The sequence below is a fragment of the Alternaria burnsii genome, assembly GCF_013036055.1.
Source record: "Alternaria burnsii strain CBS107.38 chromosome Unknown 732, whole genome shotgun sequence".
NCBI lineage: Eukaryota > Fungi > Ascomycota > Dothideomycetes > Pleosporales > Pleosporaceae > Alternaria > Alternaria burnsii.
In genome coordinates this window covers 178,718-198,706 of record NW_024066113.1, presented here as the reverse complement: position 1 = coordinate 198,706, position 19,989 = coordinate 178,718, and the positions used below count along the sequence as shown (strand labels likewise).

General features: G+C 51.1%; 8 protein-coding genes across 8 annotated transcripts; 5 read left to right on the top strand and 3 right to left on the bottom strand.

The window, feature by feature from the left end:
* Window positions 1-1,605: 1,605 nt before the first annotated feature.
* On the bottom strand, window positions 1,606-4,683 carry GT037_005531 (synaptic glycoprotein sc2; the record flags this gene model as incomplete). Its single annotated transcript, XM_038930578.1, has 8 exons — window positions 1,606-2,267; window positions 2,317-2,532; window positions 2,980-3,040; window positions 3,091-3,928; window positions 3,975-4,097; window positions 4,146-4,208; window positions 4,281-4,356; window positions 4,668-4,683. 8 exons carry the CDS (start codon window positions 4,681-4,683, stop codon window positions 1,606-1,608), a joined length of 2,055 nt encoding a protein of 684 aa, XP_038786267.1.
* Window positions 4,684-6,010: 1,327 nt separating this feature from the next.
* GT037_005530 (nudix family protein) lies at window positions 6,011-6,599 on the top strand (the record flags this gene model as incomplete). Its single annotated transcript, XM_038930577.1, has 2 exons — window positions 6,011-6,065; window positions 6,169-6,599. The coding sequence occupies 2 exons, from the start codon at window positions 6,011-6,013 to the stop codon at window positions 6,597-6,599; spliced, it is 486 nt and encodes a 161-aa protein (XP_038786266.1).
* Window positions 6,600-7,358: 759 nt separating this feature from the next.
* On the bottom strand, window positions 7,359-9,398 carry GT037_005529 (amidase family protein; the record flags this gene model as incomplete). The annotated part of the gene is made up of 1 exon (XM_038930576.1): window positions 7,359-9,398. One exon carries the CDS (start codon window positions 9,396-9,398, stop codon window positions 7,359-7,361), a length of 2,040 nt encoding a protein of 679 aa, XP_038786265.1.
* A 642-nt stretch (window positions 9,399-10,040) lies between these two features.
* On the top strand, window positions 10,041-11,900 carry GT037_005528 (uncharacterized protein; the record flags this gene model as incomplete). The annotated part of the gene is made up of 2 exons (XM_038930575.1): window positions 10,041-11,576; window positions 11,625-11,900. 2 exons carry the CDS (start codon window positions 10,041-10,043, stop codon window positions 11,898-11,900), a joined length of 1,812 nt encoding a protein of 603 aa, XP_038786264.1.
* A 593-nt stretch (window positions 11,901-12,493) lies between these two features.
* On the bottom strand, window positions 12,494-13,367 carry GT037_005527 (uncharacterized protein; the record flags this gene model as incomplete). The annotated part of the gene is made up of 2 exons (XM_038930574.1): window positions 12,494-13,033; window positions 13,083-13,367. The coding sequence occupies 2 exons, from the start codon at window positions 13,365-13,367 to the stop codon at window positions 12,494-12,496; spliced, it is 825 nt and encodes a 274-aa protein (XP_038786263.1).
* A 1,009-nt stretch (window positions 13,368-14,376) lies between these two features.
* GT037_005526 (uncharacterized protein) lies at window positions 14,377-14,862 on the top strand (the record flags this gene model as incomplete). Its single annotated transcript, XM_038930573.1, has 2 exons — window positions 14,377-14,656; window positions 14,720-14,862. 2 exons carry the CDS (start codon window positions 14,377-14,379, stop codon window positions 14,860-14,862), a joined length of 423 nt encoding a protein of 140 aa, XP_038786262.1.
* Window positions 14,863-16,396: 1,534 nt separating this feature from the next.
* GT037_005525 (uncharacterized protein) lies at window positions 16,397-16,707 on the top strand (the record flags this gene model as incomplete). The annotated part of the gene is made up of 2 exons (XM_038930572.1): window positions 16,397-16,531; window positions 16,633-16,707. 2 exons carry the CDS (start codon window positions 16,397-16,399, stop codon window positions 16,705-16,707), a joined length of 210 nt encoding a protein of 69 aa, XP_038786261.1.
* Window positions 16,708-19,529: 2,822 nt separating this feature from the next.
* Window positions 19,530-19,820, top strand: GT037_005524 (uncharacterized protein; the record flags this gene model as incomplete). The annotated part of the gene is made up of 1 exon (XM_038930571.1): window positions 19,530-19,820. One exon carries the CDS (start codon window positions 19,530-19,532, stop codon window positions 19,818-19,820), a length of 291 nt encoding a protein of 96 aa, XP_038786260.1.
* Window positions 19,821-19,989: the final 169 nt, after the last annotated feature.

The window sequence follows — 19,989 nt, the reverse complement described above, 5'->3', positions numbered from 1 at the left end:
CGACGATCCTTTTGGTGGGTCATATCTCAGGTTTCTTTGCTCGAGGATACGTGTATGAATGGCGAATTGCACAGGAAACGACTATAACGCCGAAGAAAGATATTGGACTAGGGTTGTAGGAAGAGACGTGATGCAATGGTACTTACATTGAATTGAATCTCTTCTGTGTGGGGCTTCCTTCCACTACCGGTACAAACAGTCGTACGTGATTTCCGCTTTCAGACTTTTGCAGTCAGGATCCAGATACCACGCGACCTCACAAGCTCCGAGAAACCGCGATAATAGACAAGATATATAGCACGCGAGCTTGCGATGTCTGATCTTGTAACTATATGTAGGTAAGCCACCAAAAAAAAAGCAGCGAGGGGTATATGTGCAACAACGATCGAACGCTAAAGAAGAACCAAGTTGTTCACACGGCAAGTACGGAGGCTTGAGACAATAGGTTTGTCGCACAATCAGTCAGCCTCAGTCTTCTTATACCCTCCACATCATTATTCTGATAGGATGCATTCGTAATTGCGGCTGAAGGATAGTCTACTGTACGGCGATGCAATCCCTCTAGTTCTCACCGGCGCCGGGAACGTCAACAGCTGAGAGGTCCCTCCCCCATTCCAAGCCGTGGCCCGCTGTACTAGATGCAGTAAATGGCCAATTGAAATGCATACAATTAGCCCATTCGGCAAGTGAAGTTGAGCTAGGCTAGGCTGATCGCGAACGGCTGGGCTGAGTCGTTTGGCTGACCGCCGATATGCGTGCTGGTAGGCAGGAATCCGAGGTGCGCTGCAAGAATTAGCGGGCCCGCAAGTATCGTCTCAGCCTCGGTCGCAGCCTTTTTGCAGGCAGCGGCCCTCGATGCATCTTGCTTCAGCCTTACTGGATCAAAACTGTCGGTGAGCTCCTTTTTCTGACATGGTAGGTAGGTGGTGAGAGGACAGGCCATCCGGCTGCAGACTTGGAGTAATTGCAATCGGATCGTCACTAGATGATGGCGAATAGAAGAAAAACCGAAGGAGAGAGGACAGGTGGGTGTTGTCCTCCCCACGCTTATGCAGGGTCTAAGTCGGTGTTCCCCGGGGCGATATGGGAGTGGCCGCTGCGGGCACATGTAATAAGCCTCAAATCGAAAAAGCAAAGATGGAATTACGCATGATGGATGGTGGTACAGAAGGCTACAGCCAAGCACATATTCATCATCACGAGGTTCGTCAAGTCAGACTTGGGATGTACAAAGGATGTTGAAGAGCAACATGACCTGGGCATCCGCGAACGTAGTCACACACGCACATACGCATTCGTCACCACGACGCCCTTCAGCATACGGACGATGGGATGTATTAGTGTGAGGTTAGTACCTATAGGCATCGACGCGCTAGATACGGGTACCTGCGGAGGTGCTACCGTTCTGAGCCCGGTGTGACAGCCTTCACGTCCTCATCCTTCGAGTGCGCCTCGCCGTAATCCTGGTTGAATCCCACCGCCATCCGCACACCATCCCTCTTTCATCATTGGCTTGAGCCCATGAACACCAAGCATTCACCAGGCGCCAATCTTGCTGGTAGCCCCACGCCTGTCGCCTGACACCGTCATTCTACCAGGTATCTCCTACCAGATACCAGGCAGAATAGCGTACCTCTTCCTCTTGTATTTATCTCCAAACTCCTTGCGATACCTCTTCTCCTTCTTCCATGCCCAAACACCCATCTGTCCCACAGCCACGATGATGAAGAGAACGGTGCTCAAGCTCCAGTTGACCAGCGCCACGCCAATCCACGCCATTGCCTCGAACATGTAGTTGGGGCAAGTGACTAGATCGAAGCCCAGTCCCTTGGGTATACCGCGCTCAGTGCTGCCGGGGCGGCGCAAGTTCTTGAGCGTCAGATGCGTGCTGTAATTGCAAACCTCGCCGATGGCAAACAGCGCTACACCAAGGTATGTGAGAAGCGGGTTGGAAGGTCTAGCAGCTGGGCTGTTGGGACCGTAACTCCAGTACGCCAGGTTCACACCTGAAAGGAGCCAGTAGTAGCCAGAGTTCTTGTAGATGTTCATTATAGGCATTGTGGCCGACGAGAAGCGGTGGACGAAGAGGGTTTCGAACTCGCGTTTAGCAAAGTGAGCGACGCACATGAGGAAGGTGAGCTTCTGGAGCTGCGACGGAGGGGCTGAGGTGCCGTAGATGAGGGAGCGGCCGAAGTAGATGAGCGGGTGGATGAGGAGGGGTCCAAGGTACTCGACGATGAAGACGGTGCGCCATGAGATCTGGGGACCTGGGAGACTGTCAGTCGTCTGTTGGTGAAGAGGTAGAGAGCAGCATACCTAGATCCTTGACATCCACAGCACTCTTGTTCCGCAGGCCCGTGTCATGAACCTTCACGTCTCGCACATTGTTGATTGGCGATCCGTCGCTGCCCTTGGTGACCCTCAATCGGTGGATTGAGAACCTGGACGCCTTTGCGATTTCTTCGAAGATCTGGGCGGCCGAGGCATCCGCAGAGACGGTGATGGTCTCGGGGAGGTTCTTGATCGGACGGCCTGTGGAGGGGTTAACAAACAAACAAACGCCAGGATGCACTCAATCGGACCGAAGCCGACTCAATAGGTCAAGGAACAAGCATACCACGAGGGCGCACGACGAGTGTGAGGTCGGACATTGTTGCGTGCTGCGACAGCGTGTGCTGTGTGTGGACATTTAGCAAGATGGTATTCGGAGCGGCAGCCTCGGCCTCCCGTTCAGGCTAGGCTCAAAGGGTTCAGCCACTTCGCCATTAGGGGAAACCATGCGAGTGAGATTGACCGCACGTGTGTAAGATCATGAATCAAAGCCTTCGACGTCAGACATTCGTCTAGAGCAGGCCAAGTGGTCGCTACTATCTATACGTGTTCGGCACATGCATCTCCACACGCGCCTTCATACCCTTCATCCCAACTGCACCACGACCTGCCATGCAACTTCCGGTCCCATGCACGCGACCATCTCACCAATAACACCCCTAATCGACTTTGGATTCCTCAGCTCGCTGCCGTCCCAAGAGACCAGGTCCTATACGCAGTTAATACAGAGTAAGCGTTTCATATAAGCAGCTTACTCACCTGAGCTTCTGCCATCCTCCCACCAACGCGAATAGGCATAGTGGCCAGATCGAGTTGCTGTTCAATCTCTTCAGCAGTCATAAGGCCCGGTACCTTAAGCTCAAACAAGGACACGCCCTTGTTGACAGCCTTGCCAGCCTCAGCAGCTGTCGGATAGGGATAATCGGAGTAATCGTCTTGCTCTCCATCGATGCCCATCTCCTTCCTGCGACGCTCCCTAGACATGGAGACATACGGCTTCTTATCAAGCAGAGCGCGCATTTCACCTTCGAGGGGATGCCACTCGTATGTTTCAGGATCGAGAACATGCTGAGTCTTGTAATCGCCCTTGTACTTCATCTTGACGCAAGAATGAATGTAGTATCCCATATAGTAGTACTGATAGCCGCCCTCAAGAGCCAGCGCAGCTTCTCGTAGCGCACTCAACTTTCCGAACTGCCACTGTTCGTAGTCGGAATGGTAGAGCATGTAGACGCCGCTAACGCAGTGGGGTAGCAGATCGAGTATCCCCATCGCAATGAGCCGTCCATCAAGCCGGTAGCACTGGTGGTAAGATCCGAGCAGCTGTTCTTTGCCCTCGACGGTCCTGGTAGTCTGCTTCAACGGCGAATCACACAGAAAGCGTTTGAAGCCTGCTTGAGAGATCTCGTGAGGTTTCTCTTTGTGCACGTTCTGCTGGTAGTTCTTGAACAACTCATACTTTTCGAGCGTGAACGCTGCTGGCTCCAATGTTACCTCAAAGCGGTGTGCGGGCTCGGGCGGTCGTTTGACATTCTCATATTCGGTCTTGTGAATCTCACGAGTGAGATCAAAGGTGTTTTTGAACCGAGCTTTCTCCCTGGCGATGGTCAGCCTAGTAACAACTCTGCCATATCGTGACACACTCTTTGGATATCGGGTAGAGCCTGGAAGCCTCTTTCATATAAGACTCCCCTAGCACATGGTCATTCCAGTGATTGACGGCTTTTCTTTGATCCTTCGAGGGCTTGAAGGAGGCTACGGGTAGACTAGTCTCGGGTAAGTCTCTAGCAGGATGTTACTGCAAGCCTGCTTACCGAATAGTGTAATGTGGACAGCAGTGTCGCAGCACATCCGGTTTGTAAAAGATGGTACCAGATCTAGAAGCCACTGTCAGCTGCTATTGTAGGCATAGCGCTGTATGTAATGTGCTGTGCATGAGTGGGTCGTACCTTCTCCAACCGCGGTCCACGAGGATTTGGTAGACCTCAACGGTCAAGCTTTTCGACGAGAAGTAGTAACTCGCCCCTAATCAAGTAAGGTCAGTCGGTGCTCTCGGCTCGCAGCCTCATTCCGACTTCCCCCGCTCAAGCTCACCAGACAGCTCATGATCGAGATGGACATGCACTGTGATGCAATCAATCTCGAGAATCTAGATCTGTATCATACAACATCTGCCGACGTGCAAATGAGTCGACATAGACGATGCTTGGCAGTGATGCGCCGCTTGGGGACGGGCAAGATTCCGAGGTTCCATGCGACGCGGGGCTGCACGTGAGGCAGGTAACCTTAACGGAACATCAAATGCAGGCGAGAAAAGCGCCGGCTGCAATACTGACACCCATTGACGCCCATTGTTCGTGTGAGATGGCTTGACCGCTCTGACAGCGGCATGCAGGCATGACGATCCGTCCATGACCGAATAGGGATGACTATGAAAATCCACGTACGAGAGTTGGCGGTTCTACTGCCATTCGATGCGTCTTTGCAGTACCCGCACGACTCACTACTGTAGCCTGGAAATGACCGTTAGCAAGTCGTTGATAGCCAGGGTCTGAGATGGGAGGTCCGTATTGCTGGGAGCTTGAGAGATAGTTCATGTCCAGCCAGACAGGCACGAGCCGGAACCCAGGGAAATGGTTGGAGCAGAACATACCGAAAGGCGTCACACTGGACTGCATGAGGGCAGCATAAGCGTGGGAGCTGGTGGGGGTAGTGGTCCGAGGCGGATTCGAGCGTCGTCGCGGCGGCGAGCGATGACAGGCGGTAGCAGAATGAATAATAGCTCCTTGTCCACGCCCGGTTGCTAGAGATCAGGGCTCTTGGAACTGTCGGGGTCGGTCAGGGCGGTCAGGGCGTGGATGGCAATGATGTTCTGGCGGAGACGGGCGATCGGTCGCGGGGTCAAGACACACAATAGCAATGCAAAGGTTGTTGTATCACAGCGTGCAGGGCGCGCACCAGAAACTCTGATCAGCGTCTACACGGGGGCAATTGCTCGTTTTCTAGTGGGCAATTCGCCGTTTAAATGCCTGTACGTCATCCAGAGGACAGGCAACAGAGAAGCTGCAAGCGGCGCGCTGGTCTCGCGTGCCCCGCCGGCTCCCTATGCAGCGCATTGGAGCTGCGAGCTGGGACCGTAGACGGCCTGTCTCGTGCGCCGATAGGTGAAGCCAGTGCCCTGTCTGGCTGCCGTTGATTGCAGTTTTGTGCAGCTCTGTGCAGACACCCCGGACAAAGCTCCTCTTGCAGGCGGGCCTTGGCGACAGGCGTGACGCTCCGCGAGCCCTTAGTTTCCACGTAAAAAGTCCCTGACCCGAACCACCTACTAAAACATCCATCCACCATGCCGAACTTCTTTGCTGCTCGCAGGCTCCTTCAACATCCTCAGCCCCGTCATCCGCGGGACTGAGCCTTGCTCAGCCCTTTTGCCTACCACACCTTCACCCTTCACACTTGACACTACTACTCCCCCCGTGAAGCCACACACACATACCCACACCCACACACACTCCTGAGCCACACTCTCGCTGTTTGCTCGGCTCCATTCATCCTCACCGCCTGGCTCGCCTCTGCTCTTCCGACCCAGCCTATTCTTGAGGCCTGCTGCCGTCGCGTCGAGCGAGTCGCATACAAGCGGTGCCACGCAAATCTCCGCGCCTTCCCTTGTCGATATTCCGATATGGCCGCTACCCAGCAGCTGTCGATGCAGTCGCGCACTGGTCGCGTGAACCAACGTAAGTCTGCTCACGAGACCCCCACAACTCGCATCGAAAAATTGAATCCCTTCCGCGAATCTCCCCAGACTCACCGCTTTAACTTTCGGCTGATTGGCGGCAGGCTATGGGTCCCAAGGCGAGCGGCTAGTCGCCGGTGTTGTCCCGCTTTCCGCCGACAAGTACTACGTCCTCCTCATCCAGTCCACCAAGCGAAACGGCTGGGTGCTCCCAAAAGGCGGCTGGGAGACGGACGAGGCAACGGCCCAGGACGCCGCCAAACGCGAAGCCTGGGAAGAGGCTGGCATAATATGCAAGATCAACTACGACCTTGGCCTCATCCCTGAGAAGCGGAGACCCGACCAGCTCACCTCCCAGGCCCCAAAGGCCTCGTACCACTTCTTCGAGGCGACCGTTGAGAAGCAAGAGGCCCAATGGCCGGAGCAGCACAAGCGGAATCGAAATTGGTTCAGCTATACCCAGGCGCGACAGGCCTTGGCGGAACGGCCCGAGTTGCTCGATGCGCTGGACCGGTGTACCATGCATCGATCATAGATGGTATACGGGTGCCTGTAGGTGCGCAAAGTCGCACACAGCCACCACGAGGAATCCTGGACGCATGTCCCAGGCCTCTGGCAGACGTTCATGTCTTTTCTTCTTCTAATACTGCATCAATACAGCATCTCAAAAGCGTTGGGGGAAATCATAGACATTTGGCATTGTACTGTCTGCTCTACATTTGGCGTTGTGGTCGCTTTTCGAAAGGTAGAACGATGCATTCCCGTTCTTGGGCTACAAGAGCGCCGGACCAGTCTGGTTCGCAAACAATGCAATTTGGCTTTGCCAAGCTACAATCTCCGCTCTACTGGTGCGGTCCTCTTTCCCGGTTTCTGCTCTTGAAGCAATGTATGATGTTTTCTGTCAACGCTGCCCAGTGCCGATTAACAGTTGGTCACATAACGAGGCAGAGTCTGCCGCTTGCTATCTACGCAGCCATCAGACCTATGCGACTGCATGCAGATCGGAGATCATCAATTGGTGCGACATCTGGAAAGTATGCCTCAAGGACTGCAACGCCCGAAGAGACAGAAAGTACCGCCATGAGCACGCTCGCGCTACGGAAAACGTGTGAATATGCTTGCATTATTTCATTAGAAACTACCTGATCCAATCATGCATTGGTCCTTTCGACATTAGAGGCGACATCATTACAGCAGCACTAAAACCCCCCTTAATCTAACATCAATCATCTGTGGGTTCAGCATGACGCATCATATCATTCATATCTCATCATATTCTTCTATCCCCTCGCCATCAAAATGCCGTTCTCCCTGTCTTAACACTCTTCAACACCCCTTCATCAGCCAACCTCTCAATCATGTTGTAAAGCACAAAATCACACCCCCGCTTCACCACAAGATTGATCGTCACAGGAACCATTTCCTCATGGAACGTAACATTACTCTGATACGCCACCTGCCCAATCGGCACCGTAAAATCCGCACACCCAAAAATCGGACAGATACCCGCACCCGTTATCTTCGCCGTTGGCGGCGTAACAGCTAGATACGACGCATCCGGCGAGTCATTGAGTTCCTTTTCGCGAAACGAAGGGAGACCGCCTGTGCCAATGTCGTAGAGCATAACCGACTCGGAGCAAGACTCTGGGGTCGAGTATTGCAATTCGCGCTCGTACCATTCTACAGCTGTGTTCTTGGTGACGAGGGCCGCGTCGTAAGTTGTCTGATTTGTACGGCTTTCATTGAAGTTTGCCCATCCCGGTCTCCGTGCGGGATCGATGGGAGGGAAGCGGCCGTCGAAGAGGGCGGCCCAAGCTGTTAGCAGGGGTTTTCCGACGACGGTCCACGCGGACCATGTGTTTATCACGCTGGTGGCGGCGTTCATGGTTGTAAAGTTGCTAGCGATGGGGTCGGAGAAGTTTTGTACGGTGGCGGTGAAGTTGAACTCTTTGACTGTCATGTTGAAGATTCGAGACATGTTTACTATGAAGTCTTGGAGGATGGGTTCTGCGGCGGAGTTGTTGAGAGGTAGGTAGTCGGTGGGGTATAAGATTGTTTTGGGAAATGCGTTGGTGTCTGGAACGGAGAGGGGAGACAGTCCAGTTATCGACGCGTCTTGGTAGAGGGAGGGTGTGTACCAGGATTTTGCAAACTTGATCCATTTGTAAGGGTCGCGGGAGAAGACGCCGGCGGTGTCGGTTGCGGCTCCTAGGGGAATGACTCTTTCGAGGGATATCATGCCCTGGCTGGGTCGTTGGCCGTATACGCCCGCTACCGCGGCTGGCCGTCTCATGGAAGAACCCGTATCGCTCCCAATGGCGTAATCTAGCCAGTCGTACGCGGCAATGGAGCAGCCACCACCGGATGAAGAAGCTGAGCACGTGAGCCATCCATCTCCTCTCGGGTTGAATGGGTAGTGCTCATCTTGCCATTCCCAAGGGTTAGCACCAGAAGCAAATTGAGCGAGCTTCTGTTTGCCGACTACGACACCTCCGAGATCGAGAATCTGCTGTACTGAAGGTGCTGTGCCGTTTGAGATAGGCGTGATATAAGCCCATGCTTGACTGCCGCCAGAGGTTTGTAGACCCTTGAGGTCGTACAAGTCCTTGATCGCGACACGCTCGCCTGCGAGGGGTCTGTCGTCATCCCAGTAGTAAATGCGTGAAGGAACAGGAATCATAGGATCCCAGAATTTGGGCAGGAAAACGCCAAGCGGGTTGTAGTTGTCTTCTCCATCATTCGCATCGTAGGCGCCGAAGAGGAACGTCCTGTAAGTATCTGGGTAAAGTCGGTACACAGTCGCAAAGCTTACAGAGCCGTCTTCCACAGATGCGAGGTATGGGCCAGCGGGGATCTCAACGGGCGCTTGGAGTACGACATTATTCGCTGAGGCGTCTGCAGTCACCGTAGAGTCCACGAAAAGCATGCTCGTGTTGAAGGTTGCTAGATATTCCATGGCAGAAGCATCCAAGGTCGACTTGACGCTAGACGAGAGATACAGCCCGTCCAGGAAGTCATGACTGAAGACGTCGTCACCCTCGAGGTACGACGATACGATGCTCGTCAGGACATCCTCTGTGATAGTGGTCTCGTTGGTTTTGATGACGGTGATCGGAATTGACGTAGATGTGCCGGCAACTGCGCAACCAGCACTCGCCTTCGGATACTTGGTATTTGCCAGGTATGAGACATTCCCTAGCTCGAAGATTGTATCGCTGTAGGGGTTTTTGAGAACAAAGTTGTAGGGATTTCTCTTAACAACCGGAGCGGCCAAGGCGGAGATAGACGCAAGAGATGCGGTCAGCAATCCGGAGAAGATGATACGGCCCGCCATGGTGAGCGTATTGTGAACGGCACACCTGCGAATTTCCAGATCGCCATTAGGACTGTTTTATACACTTCGGCAGTATCAAGATTTCTGGTGCTATGATATCCAAGATAACCGGACATATAGAGATGCCTCTTTCGCTCATGGTAAGCAGTACCACGCTGTTGCCGAAGCTGCTAGTGACTTGGCAAAATGCGGGCTGCATCTCCACAATCGATGCCTAACCGGATGTAAATCGCCGACTCGTTGCTTATCGCATGTCGGATGGTGTTCATAGTCATCAGTATGGCATTTGTTATCAATCTCTCCGATATGTGGAGGGATGTTGACTTGCGTGTCGGTTGAGATGCGCCGATGGCGCTTCCATGTAGTTCCGAAAATGATGCGGTACCCCACGTGTAGTCACTATGAAGTTGAACATATGCTCCTGTGTGCTTCTCCTTCAATCGTATGAAGATGCAATCCGCAGCGAGATGCCATCGTCGTAATTGTGGTTGTGTTGGTCCTCAATTGAGCTTTCGATGTTCCACGAGACATGAACGTGACTGCTCCACAATGACTTCATCCCGGAGAGCTATTTCTTTGATCCGTCAAGAATATTATCGTGCGTAACAACAAGCAGCGCATTCCAACTTCAATATTGTGAGCATGAATCAGGACCCTGTATCCGTCTACACGAGTCGCGGACTTGCTTTGAAGGGCCCTGTTGCCGACCCGCTGACGGTCCTCCCGCCGGAGATCGTGCTCCGCATCCTCGATTTCACACCCGTCTCAGCCTTAGCATCTCTTACCGTTGTATCACGCGCCTGGCACCATTTCATCGACGAAACACACCAAGAAGCTATCTACTCTTCTCCAACTAAGACGTCGCAATCGCATACGACTTCTCAGCCACCCCGCACCGCACGCGACTTCTCGTTTGTTGAAGATTACACCAGCTTCTCCAAGTTCTTCGAGAACCTCACATCATGGAAAGATCTATGCAAGCGACAGACGCTTCTTGCGCGCAACTGGGCCTCGTCGCAACCTGTCACGCAAGAGTCCATCCTGCAGGTTACCAATAATGCGGTATGGCGGTTTAAAGCCGACTTCAAACGTCGCCTGTTCATCTCGACATCGCATGCTGGCGGACTGAATGTGACTGATATGGACACTGGCGACATCCTGTGGCAGTTGCCTTCAATTCTAGACTCGAATTCTGAGGATGCCGTCAGACCGTATGCGCATCTAGAGTATCAAGATGGAATGGCCGTATTTGACCGTGAAGGAGACGCGGTGGAAGTCTGGCAAACAGATCAAGAAGGTGCAGCAAGAGGAGAGTTTCGACGCGCAGCTGTTCTAGATCACGATTGTCAAACAAGAGGATTCCAGCTTTCTTATTGGACGTTGGTTGTGGTCTCAGTAGAGGGCCAGGGCTTCGTATACGACATGAAGCAAAGCCCGCCAAAGCTGATTACGCACTTGAAGATCGAAGAAGACGCGGTAGGGCACCTCGATCAGAACGAGGATGTGGTTGTGTATTCCATGGGAGCACGTGGTTACCACGTGTACGACAAGAAGACCGGAGAGGCTCTGGGTACGCTACAGCCATCGCAATGTACGGAAATATACCACGTCGAACCCTTGCCACCTCTCGATAGACCTGGATCTAACGGAGCTTTGGCCGCACTGAGTACGGGTCGCCCATCGAGACCGATTTTTCCTGCATCAAACCCCCGCAAAACCCGCTTGAAGCCTGTCCAACTCAATAAAGGTCCTCTTCCCAACCAGGACAGAAGAGATACCAGTGAGGACGAATGGGGTGCTGGCATGCTAGACCGCGACAGCAACCTTTTCGTGGGCTTCTCCCGGCTTGGCCGTGTCTTCGTATGTTCCGACTTCCGCAAGGCACTTGAAGACGCGAGTAAAAACCTAGCACGTTATAGTCAGATCCTACAGTGCGACTCCGACGGGTCGAGCTTCGACCTCGGTGGTTGGCTATCTGTTCGCAACCATCGAATCATGTTTGAGATTATGAACAGAGCCTACGTCGTTGCGCTCGACAGCAAGAATCGCATCAGCCTCGAAGAGCAAGCCACTGGGCGTGCATCCTCGTACTGTTACCTCAATAGTTCTGCGCCGCAACTCGCGTGTCCAATTAGCTTCATGGCACTTTACGACGATTGTATCATGTCGACTTATGCGGTAATAATCAGGCCCCGAAAAAAATACATAAAAACTAACAGCCGGCAGACACTGGGTGAAAGGCGTGATGGAACGACCGCAAGGAACGTTCGTCTCTTCCCAACAAAGACGATTCGTATCATCAGCCTTGCGCCAAACCTCGAGGGACGAGAGAGGGCGATGGGGGGCGTGGAGGACCCAACATCTGTAGGGAGAGTGGATCCTACGGATGCATCTCAGGATCCAATGTTGCGGTTGATCTCAATGATTCAAACGGCTGATGAAGAGGAGCTCCCTGGTTGGTACAATGATGTGTACGATGACGATGAGTGGGTTGACGAATAGGCACCCCTACTGATCCCCCTGCGCTATAACGCTTCTGCAGTGGAGCAAAGCAATCACTGGAACGCTCTTGCTTCTGGAGACGTATTCAAAGGTCATACTGTCATCAATCAATATCGGTAAAAAGAAAGCTAATGTCTTCATGAAGGCCTTTCTGGGGTATCTGGGAACTGGTGGTACAGCACCGCTTCGATGCATTCACCTTTTGGTTTAGCTAATGACACATCAACATAGCTATTCACGAGCATTCTCATTGATGGCGAAATGCAAATGAAGCTTCGATTCCGACAATCATCTGGTCAAAACATTACTTAGAGCTTTGCAAAAGTGCTGTACAGCCTCGTTGGAAGATGTTGATCATATTAGAACACATATTCGTTATGTTGACACGTATTTGTGTCGAGAATGTCGTTTCTACCGCACTGCCATATCTGGCATGCGGAGCACTAGGCTTGCGACTATCGAGCGAACGCATATGCACAAAACCTAACAATTCCTACCGATAGAACATCTTGATAGCGTCAGGTATGGACGTATTCTTTACGAGTGTCAACTATTCGTATCTGCTTCCTACTGATCGATGACAACAACCCCTCTTATTGAGTTACCTTACCGCCAGTCGTGTTATGGATCCTTACGCCCAGATCGTCCAGACAAAATGCAAAGTCCATCTTATCATTCTCCATTACAGTAATCTCGAAAGCGGTGAGGTTTCTGATGGTATACCCATACCTTTCGAAATCAACGTGAGCAATGGCGTGGTGATCAACGCCATGAAAGACCAGGTCTATATATGTCGTCTCGGTCTTGCCGTCTTGTATTTGCCAGAACTTATATCTGATAAGCACGGGGTCCGAATATCGTTTCTGACGCGGCTTGATGGAGAGGGACAAGAGATCAAACATGGGCAACGACGTTTTGTCGTTGAGGTGTGCTGCTCCGATCTTGATCTGAGGAAGTTGGCCTTCGGAGTATGAAAAGCTGACTAGGGTGTTTGTGTGTGATGTTGCACAATCTCTATCCTCGTTATCAAGAAGGCTACTGTCGGACACATTGACAACTGTCAGTCCCTCGAAGAGAAGACCGTTGTAAAGTTCAATAGCCGCTTGTCCGTCAGTCGTCGAGATGTCATCAAACTGGGTAGCACATTAGCGTGTTCTCATTGCATTCAAACATTCCACGAACGTTCAACACGGTAGACCTGTCGTCCTTCGTCGAAAGTGGAGTCTGCCACTTGAGGCGTGGGGCCGCGAGATGATCTGCGTTAAGCAGCAGATGCGAGTTTGGGCTAATGCTATAACCGCAGGCAAACCCTACGCCAGTCGAGACAAGCAACACTGCAAATAACGTTTTTTGCATAATGATATCGCCGTGCCAAATGATAGCTTTTGATGATTTTGGAAGGTGTTGTGGTTTGTACAAAGCTGCGACAACGTCGGTAAAACGGGGCGAGGGCAGTTCACGGATCATCTGTAATCTGTATTGATGCAGTGCAGCCTAAAAGCCGGCCGAAATGACGACTCCTACACTCATGCAGCCCTATAAACGTCGACGCAACATACACGACTATTGAACAATGTTTGCCGAATCGTGTCGCCAATCAATTTTCAGTGAGAGTTGAAAACGGCTTACATCTCTTCTTGTGAGTATTCCTGATGTTCATGCCTCAGACATCGAGTATGCGACCTGAGGTAGTCGCCACGTAATCCATGTCATGTCAAGTCTCTGATCGGTAAGGTTGCGGGGTGCCGACTGGTTGTGATGCATTTGGAATAGCTCAGTGAATCCTGCAAAAGTGGCCAAAGAATCTTTGTGGACTGAGTTTGTGTTGGAGCAAGAAGACCGGATCAAATCGTTGTTTATAGAGTCTATTGATCAGATAGCTGTCCTCGGAGTTGATTAGCTCTGAGAGGTCTATATACCAGAGGTCTGATCATATGATGATCATGTGATTAGCACGTGCCTGATCCATTCACATGTACTGTTCCGACAGTGTGCTACGACGAACAGTGCTACAACGATTAGAAGGAGGTGAATAATGTAGTATACGTTATCCCGGGAGTTTTAAAGCAGTCATGGTGCTCCCTGCGGGAGGAAGCGAGCAACCCTATCTCTATGTGGTTCTCTCCGGTTGCCTAGTTGCCTGCTCGCAATTCTGCGGACCCATATGCCTGCTCTCTCAATTCTGCGGATCCATCTGCCTGCTCTAAGCAGAGCCACATATATGCACCTGCTTTCCATATTTGCTATGCACTTCATAGCTTTCTTGTATCATTTCAGTTCCCACATATCTTAGCCCCAGCTGCCCTGTTGCCCTCTTTTGCACCCGTTGCCCGGTTGCCTGCTTTGCAACTTTGCGGACCATCCGGTCGATGCCCAAGCACTCTAGATCGAAACATCCAGAATTTTCTCAATACGTGCTACAGGCAGTCAGCAACCTTTGCCCACCAACGGCACATCCCACGTGATTTTCAGTATCATGCAGGTCTCTAAACTCGCTATGGTCCTATTCGCCCAGATTTGCCCCATAAATGCACTGGCAATTGCCATTCGTTCCCTTGCCGGAAGCTATCCAAGTGTGGCCGTCACCCCTGCCATGGACCAGCGTTGGTCCAAACAGGACGTGCTCACTCTTGTCGGTGTGTGTGTTGGTGTTGTCACTGTCGTTATCGGATTGTTTGGCGTTCTCGTCGGGTCGCCCAAAACACGAGAGTGGCTGTGCAGACCATTTGATTGGTTCACGCAATGTGTGCAGCCTAGTAAGGATCTCTCTCTTATTTATCTGTCCTAGGAACGGAACTATAAAAGCTGACTAGAAACAGAATTGTACCATCTCGAGACACGGCCGCTGAGACATCGACCTTCGACCATTAAGAATTGGAAGAGGAAGGATCATAGAGAGATTCATCGGCAGCTACAAGACCGTTACAATGAGTTATTGAAGATGCGGAAGGGAGGATACTGAGTTTTAAGCTTATGGTCGCAAGGTTACAATTACAAGGGAGCGAGGAGTTGAGAGTTCAGCGACCTTAGGACGTAGCGCATGAAGCATGTTGGATGGAGCATTTATCACTCTGTGCTGAGTCATTGCTGCAAAGTCGACAGACAGTCCCTGAACCCTTCGTCGCATCGCACATGCGTTAGGCATGATCGCCATCGCGAAGGCATCATCGAGAGGTGCGTAGCGCTTGAAGATGCAGTATCAGGAAGGTTTTCAAGAAGACTGGAACCGATATAGCTCGAGGACATGGTATAATTTTGCAGCGTCTTCCCTTGGTGTGCGCTGTGAGGCTGAAAGTTGAATATTCCCGCATGGCCCATACCCCCATGAGACAAAGCAAGTACTGTCTATCACCAAATGGACGAGGGAGGACGCTACTTTTGTTGCATCCTGAGTTCCAGAATGTCAGGATGTCTAGGTTTGGGCGATCTATCGCCTTGGGCAAAATGTAGTGAGACGTGAAGTGGACGTGTGTTGGGAGGAAGTGAGAGCCGTGTCAGAGAGGGGAGAACGGTCGCTTTGGGTACGAAACAACGACAAAGGGGCAGGCACCCAGGACGCGCTCCTACAACGAAGCTGGATTGCGGTTTAGAAGCCCTAATTTGGCAGCCAGCTATGACTATTATTACCTCCCTTACCATACACACGAGCTCCCCTCATCTTTCCAAAAGTCCGGCTACAATCATCTCTGTGACATTTTCATCGCATTCTAGAGGGACATTCTACCACGAAGATTCCTTAGCTTTGCAGAACTAGAAAGATCAGTCGCGATAGAAGATCTTGAATTCTATCGTAATTAACATGGAAATGACCGTCATCACTGAACCACTAAGATTGCAAGTCTCTCTCAGTGCGCTACATGGTGGCTGGGCATCGAACAGTCTTGGTCAATATGACTACCAGAGGTAGTTTTCCCTTGCTATATATCGATCACAGTTGCGTACCGCAAATGAGACAGATGCAAGCAGCTTTTCAGTCAACAAGACGACGCTGTTCCCAGTCAAAGAACATATCCGGTCGCAACTTTGTCGCTAGTAGCTTCTGGTGATTGATTGTATTGTACTTTCCCTGTTCTGACATGGTTTTCTCCGACTCCATGGCACAGGCACTCTCATGCATGTCGCTTACCTGCACGTGCAAGCGCGTATCATTTCGACCCAAGATTGAGTTGCGGGTTGAGGCGAGGCTAACACTATTACTAGCGATGGCTTGATGGCGCCCATCCACCTCCGAAGCCCTACCGCTCCGTTCCTTATAACTATCTAGGTATTCCAGGTGTATGTAATTACGTCGAGGTCGCGACTTTCCGGCTTGTAATCTCTATCGCAGCAGTTCATCTCTAGATATCTTTCTGATCATTATCAAGTTTTACACCATATACGCAATCTAAGGACTTTACTGTACGGATAATAACATGACAGGTTTGCGTGTGGCGGCCTTCATCCTTTGCTCAACCCCTATTGGAGCTTTTTCGGCCCCACCTCCACGCCATGGAGACATGATACACGACTCACTACCTCCGACTCCCAACCAGACACGAAATAAATGGTCGCGACAAGACATCTTTACCCTTGTTAGTGTCTGCGTAGCAATAGTTGGAATCTTCATTGGCGTAATAGTCGCATCACCTGAATTACGCGAGGTGTTGTGCAAGCCCTTTTACAGTAGGCCAACCACATCTGCATGTATACTGTCTAGTCTACGTAAGCTAACTTTCTTGTTTCTTCACTCAAGATTGCGCGATGCGAGTACGACGCAGAAGGATACGGCAGCAAGAACAGCAAGACGAAGCTAGAAGACGAATGCTAGCACGGTACGAAGATTATGTTAGATTCAACGAGTTCCTAGAAGTGGTGGGTAATAGACCATGGATATGATAATTTAATGTGCTGGTTCGTGGATTTTGAAAAGAGAAGTGTGGGCGATGGCCCTTGAAGGAGATAGAACGAAATCTCACGGGAACATTTACGCGAAGACGAGGGAGGGTCGGTTCCGCATCGCATGTACAGATACCGAGGAGCTTCTTTGCTTCGTTTCTTAAAACCTTGTCAGCTTATTCTATGGACAAAACGAACTTTGACTTTTTCCTGGAAAACTTGTTTCTCGTCTTCTACGATGAAGGTTTGGACTTTCACAAACGTCCTTTACACGCATCAACAAAGTTGGTCGAAATAGAATATTTCTACACTCATCGAAAGATCCATCGCCCTCCTCCCGCTCACTATCAGTCTAGCTAGATTTCTGGTGCCGTTGTCCAGGATACGAGTTGCCCATGTACCGGCCGTCTAACATCGAGGGTTGGGAGAGGAGAGACCGTCGAGAGGTGCATCGGCAGATGCGACACGAATAAAATGAACTCCTAACAACGCGCAGAGGCTTCTGAGTCTTATTTTAGATACAATCATGAAGATTTCTTGTAAAACGACGCTATAGTGTTGGGTGAGTTCTTGTTGGATTTGACTGGGTGAGTGTGATCTGGCGGGTGTTTTCGAAGAATGTTATATTCATGGGAAACGACACGAGGCAGCGGGGCCGCCGTCCACGAATGAGCAACGATGAAAAAATTCGGGGCTTCGTTACCCCGGTGTCACGGATGGCTTGATACCATTGGCTTCGAAGAACAGTTCGTGGCGGTACGGGATTTTGTAAACAATCAGCTAACCACAAGCTCGAGCGTCATGAGGTCAACTCTGCATTATATATACCAGAATGCTAGGAAACGACTTCGTCTTCTTTTTTACTTGCAGGTTTTATATGTTTAGGCGGGTTATTCCGACAAGCACGAGCTAGTAAGATGTGGTTAAAGCAGCTGCGATGCCAACGAAATGTTCGCTGATAGGTCGCACGGCCGTCAGTGGCGCTGGGCCGACAGCCAGGTGAGAATGACCAGTCTTAAGGCACAGACCCAGACTCTAGGGATGACGATATGGTAAGTCTGTTCGACCGGGGTGTGCAGGATTAGCCCGGGCGTCCTCCAGCTCTACACCTTACCCGAGCCACAGAACAAAAGATGCCATACACACCTGGTCGTGAAAGTTGCGTATATAGATCCGCGAGCCGTAGAACAATATTCACCTTACATCAAAACAGGTAATCTACTCAAACACGCTTGCACCTGTTGCTACCGTTTTGCCTCTAATTCATCTACATGATCTCCTCCATCGCTTCTCCCTTAAATCACCCCTATAGTCCTCTGCGCGAACTCGTTCGCTAAGGCAGACTCGCAATCTGATTGATTTCTCGTACGCATCGTTCCGCCCAGGCGCTTTGGAGGGGAACATTGCCAGCATCTGACGTTACTCTGATTAGCACATATATCATTGTTTGGCAAAAGTCATGACATCAATTGTTGGTGTGCTTGCGCTTTGGTTCATTCTATGCAATGAAGCGGTGTCCATACCTTCTGTCCGCGATGGCCAATCTTCAACCGCGGGCGACACAGCCCGAACAAGTTGGTCGCGGCAGGATATCTTCACCTTGATTGGCGTCTGTGTAGCGATAGCGAGCATCCTGGTAGGTCTGCTGGTTGGCTTACCAGGATTACGCAGGTGGCTGTGCAAGCCCTTCCACCGTAAGCTGAATCCGCACTCAACACAGCATACTTAGTTCAAGCTAACTCTCTTCTTCACACAAGACTGTACAGTTCAGTTACGACGCAGGCGATTGCGACGGCAAGAAGACGCCAGGCGACGGCAAGACAATGTTCGAAGACAACAAGACGACGCCGAACGACAAGCAAACGACGCCCGGCGACGTCTGCAAGAAGACTATATCGAGTATCTCAACTTCAGGGAGTTCCGGGCCATGAGGGGGAGTGAGCAGTGGCAATCAAACTTAACTGGTAATGGTAGTCGATTGATTTCTGGAAGAACTGCCTCATCTTCGCATTGAAGATTCCCAACAATGAATTCGCATTGCATACATCGGTCGCGTCATGGCATTCTGTAACTTTATAGCTTTTCATTAGCAAATGAACATTGTTACCCTCTTCGAACAATGTCTTTCGACCTTGGCCGTCGTCTTGATCAAGGTCAGCGGTGCCTGTTTCTGGATTCAGCATCGCAAAAATTGAACGCGCGACAGGTATTCCGCGACGAGTACGATACGATTGTAGGTGATCTCAGGGATCTTGGAGAAGTGCAGGCAAGCAAATCATGAATGCGGCGTGGTTGATCGAGTGAGTGTGTGGAGGAAGCGAAAATGAGTAGACTCATCTACATCTAGTATCGCAATTTGTGCTTCAAGGCAGTGATACAGACATTGAAAGTTACTTCTAGTAGGCATCTGACGCGCTGAGCCGCTGAGCCACTGAGTCAGCGACACAAGCACCCTTATTTTTCTGTTGCAGGTATGGATGTGCCAAGGATAAAGCGCTGACCAGCCGCATCTGGGGGACCGGGTACTAACACTGCTGATCTCCAGGGGGGTTGGCTGCGCCTGCTTTTGAGACCGAGCCCGCTTTCGTGAGGGGCCATCCAATCAAAATGACGCTCATAGAGCGCATCTACCGCATTTTGGCTTTTTGGTCGGTCTCAAACGTCGCGGAGTCGCCCTAGACTTAAAAGATGCCTTTTCTTCGTTCCTCTTGTTTGACATTCTTCTTGACACAGGACATCGACTTCAAGTTCAACATGACGCCCCTTGTCATTGCGAGTCTTTTACTCCAAGTCGCTTTGATTGTAGCCTTTCCCACTCAAGCTGCTCGTGGTGCGGACCTCATCAGTCAACAAAGTTCTGCAACATCTGACCGAGTACCCACGGGATGGTCGCGACAAGATATCTTCACTCTAGTTAGTGTTTGCGTAGCAGTCATCGGTATCTTTGTTGGTGTGCTTGTTGCTTCACCTGCCGTACGCAATTTCTTATATAAGCTATTGCACTGTGAGTTTACACCATCTCAAAATGCACTCTGCTTAAGCTAAGCTAACCTGTACTGAAGACTGTGTGATTGGGATATGGCGTAGAAGAATACGACGACAAGATGAGGCTAGACGGCGGCTTCAAGAGCGATACGAAGATTGTCTCAGATTCAACGAGTTCTTGGAGTTGATGGGGTAGAGGTGAAGGGGTTGGCCGTTAAGGAGGTAGAGG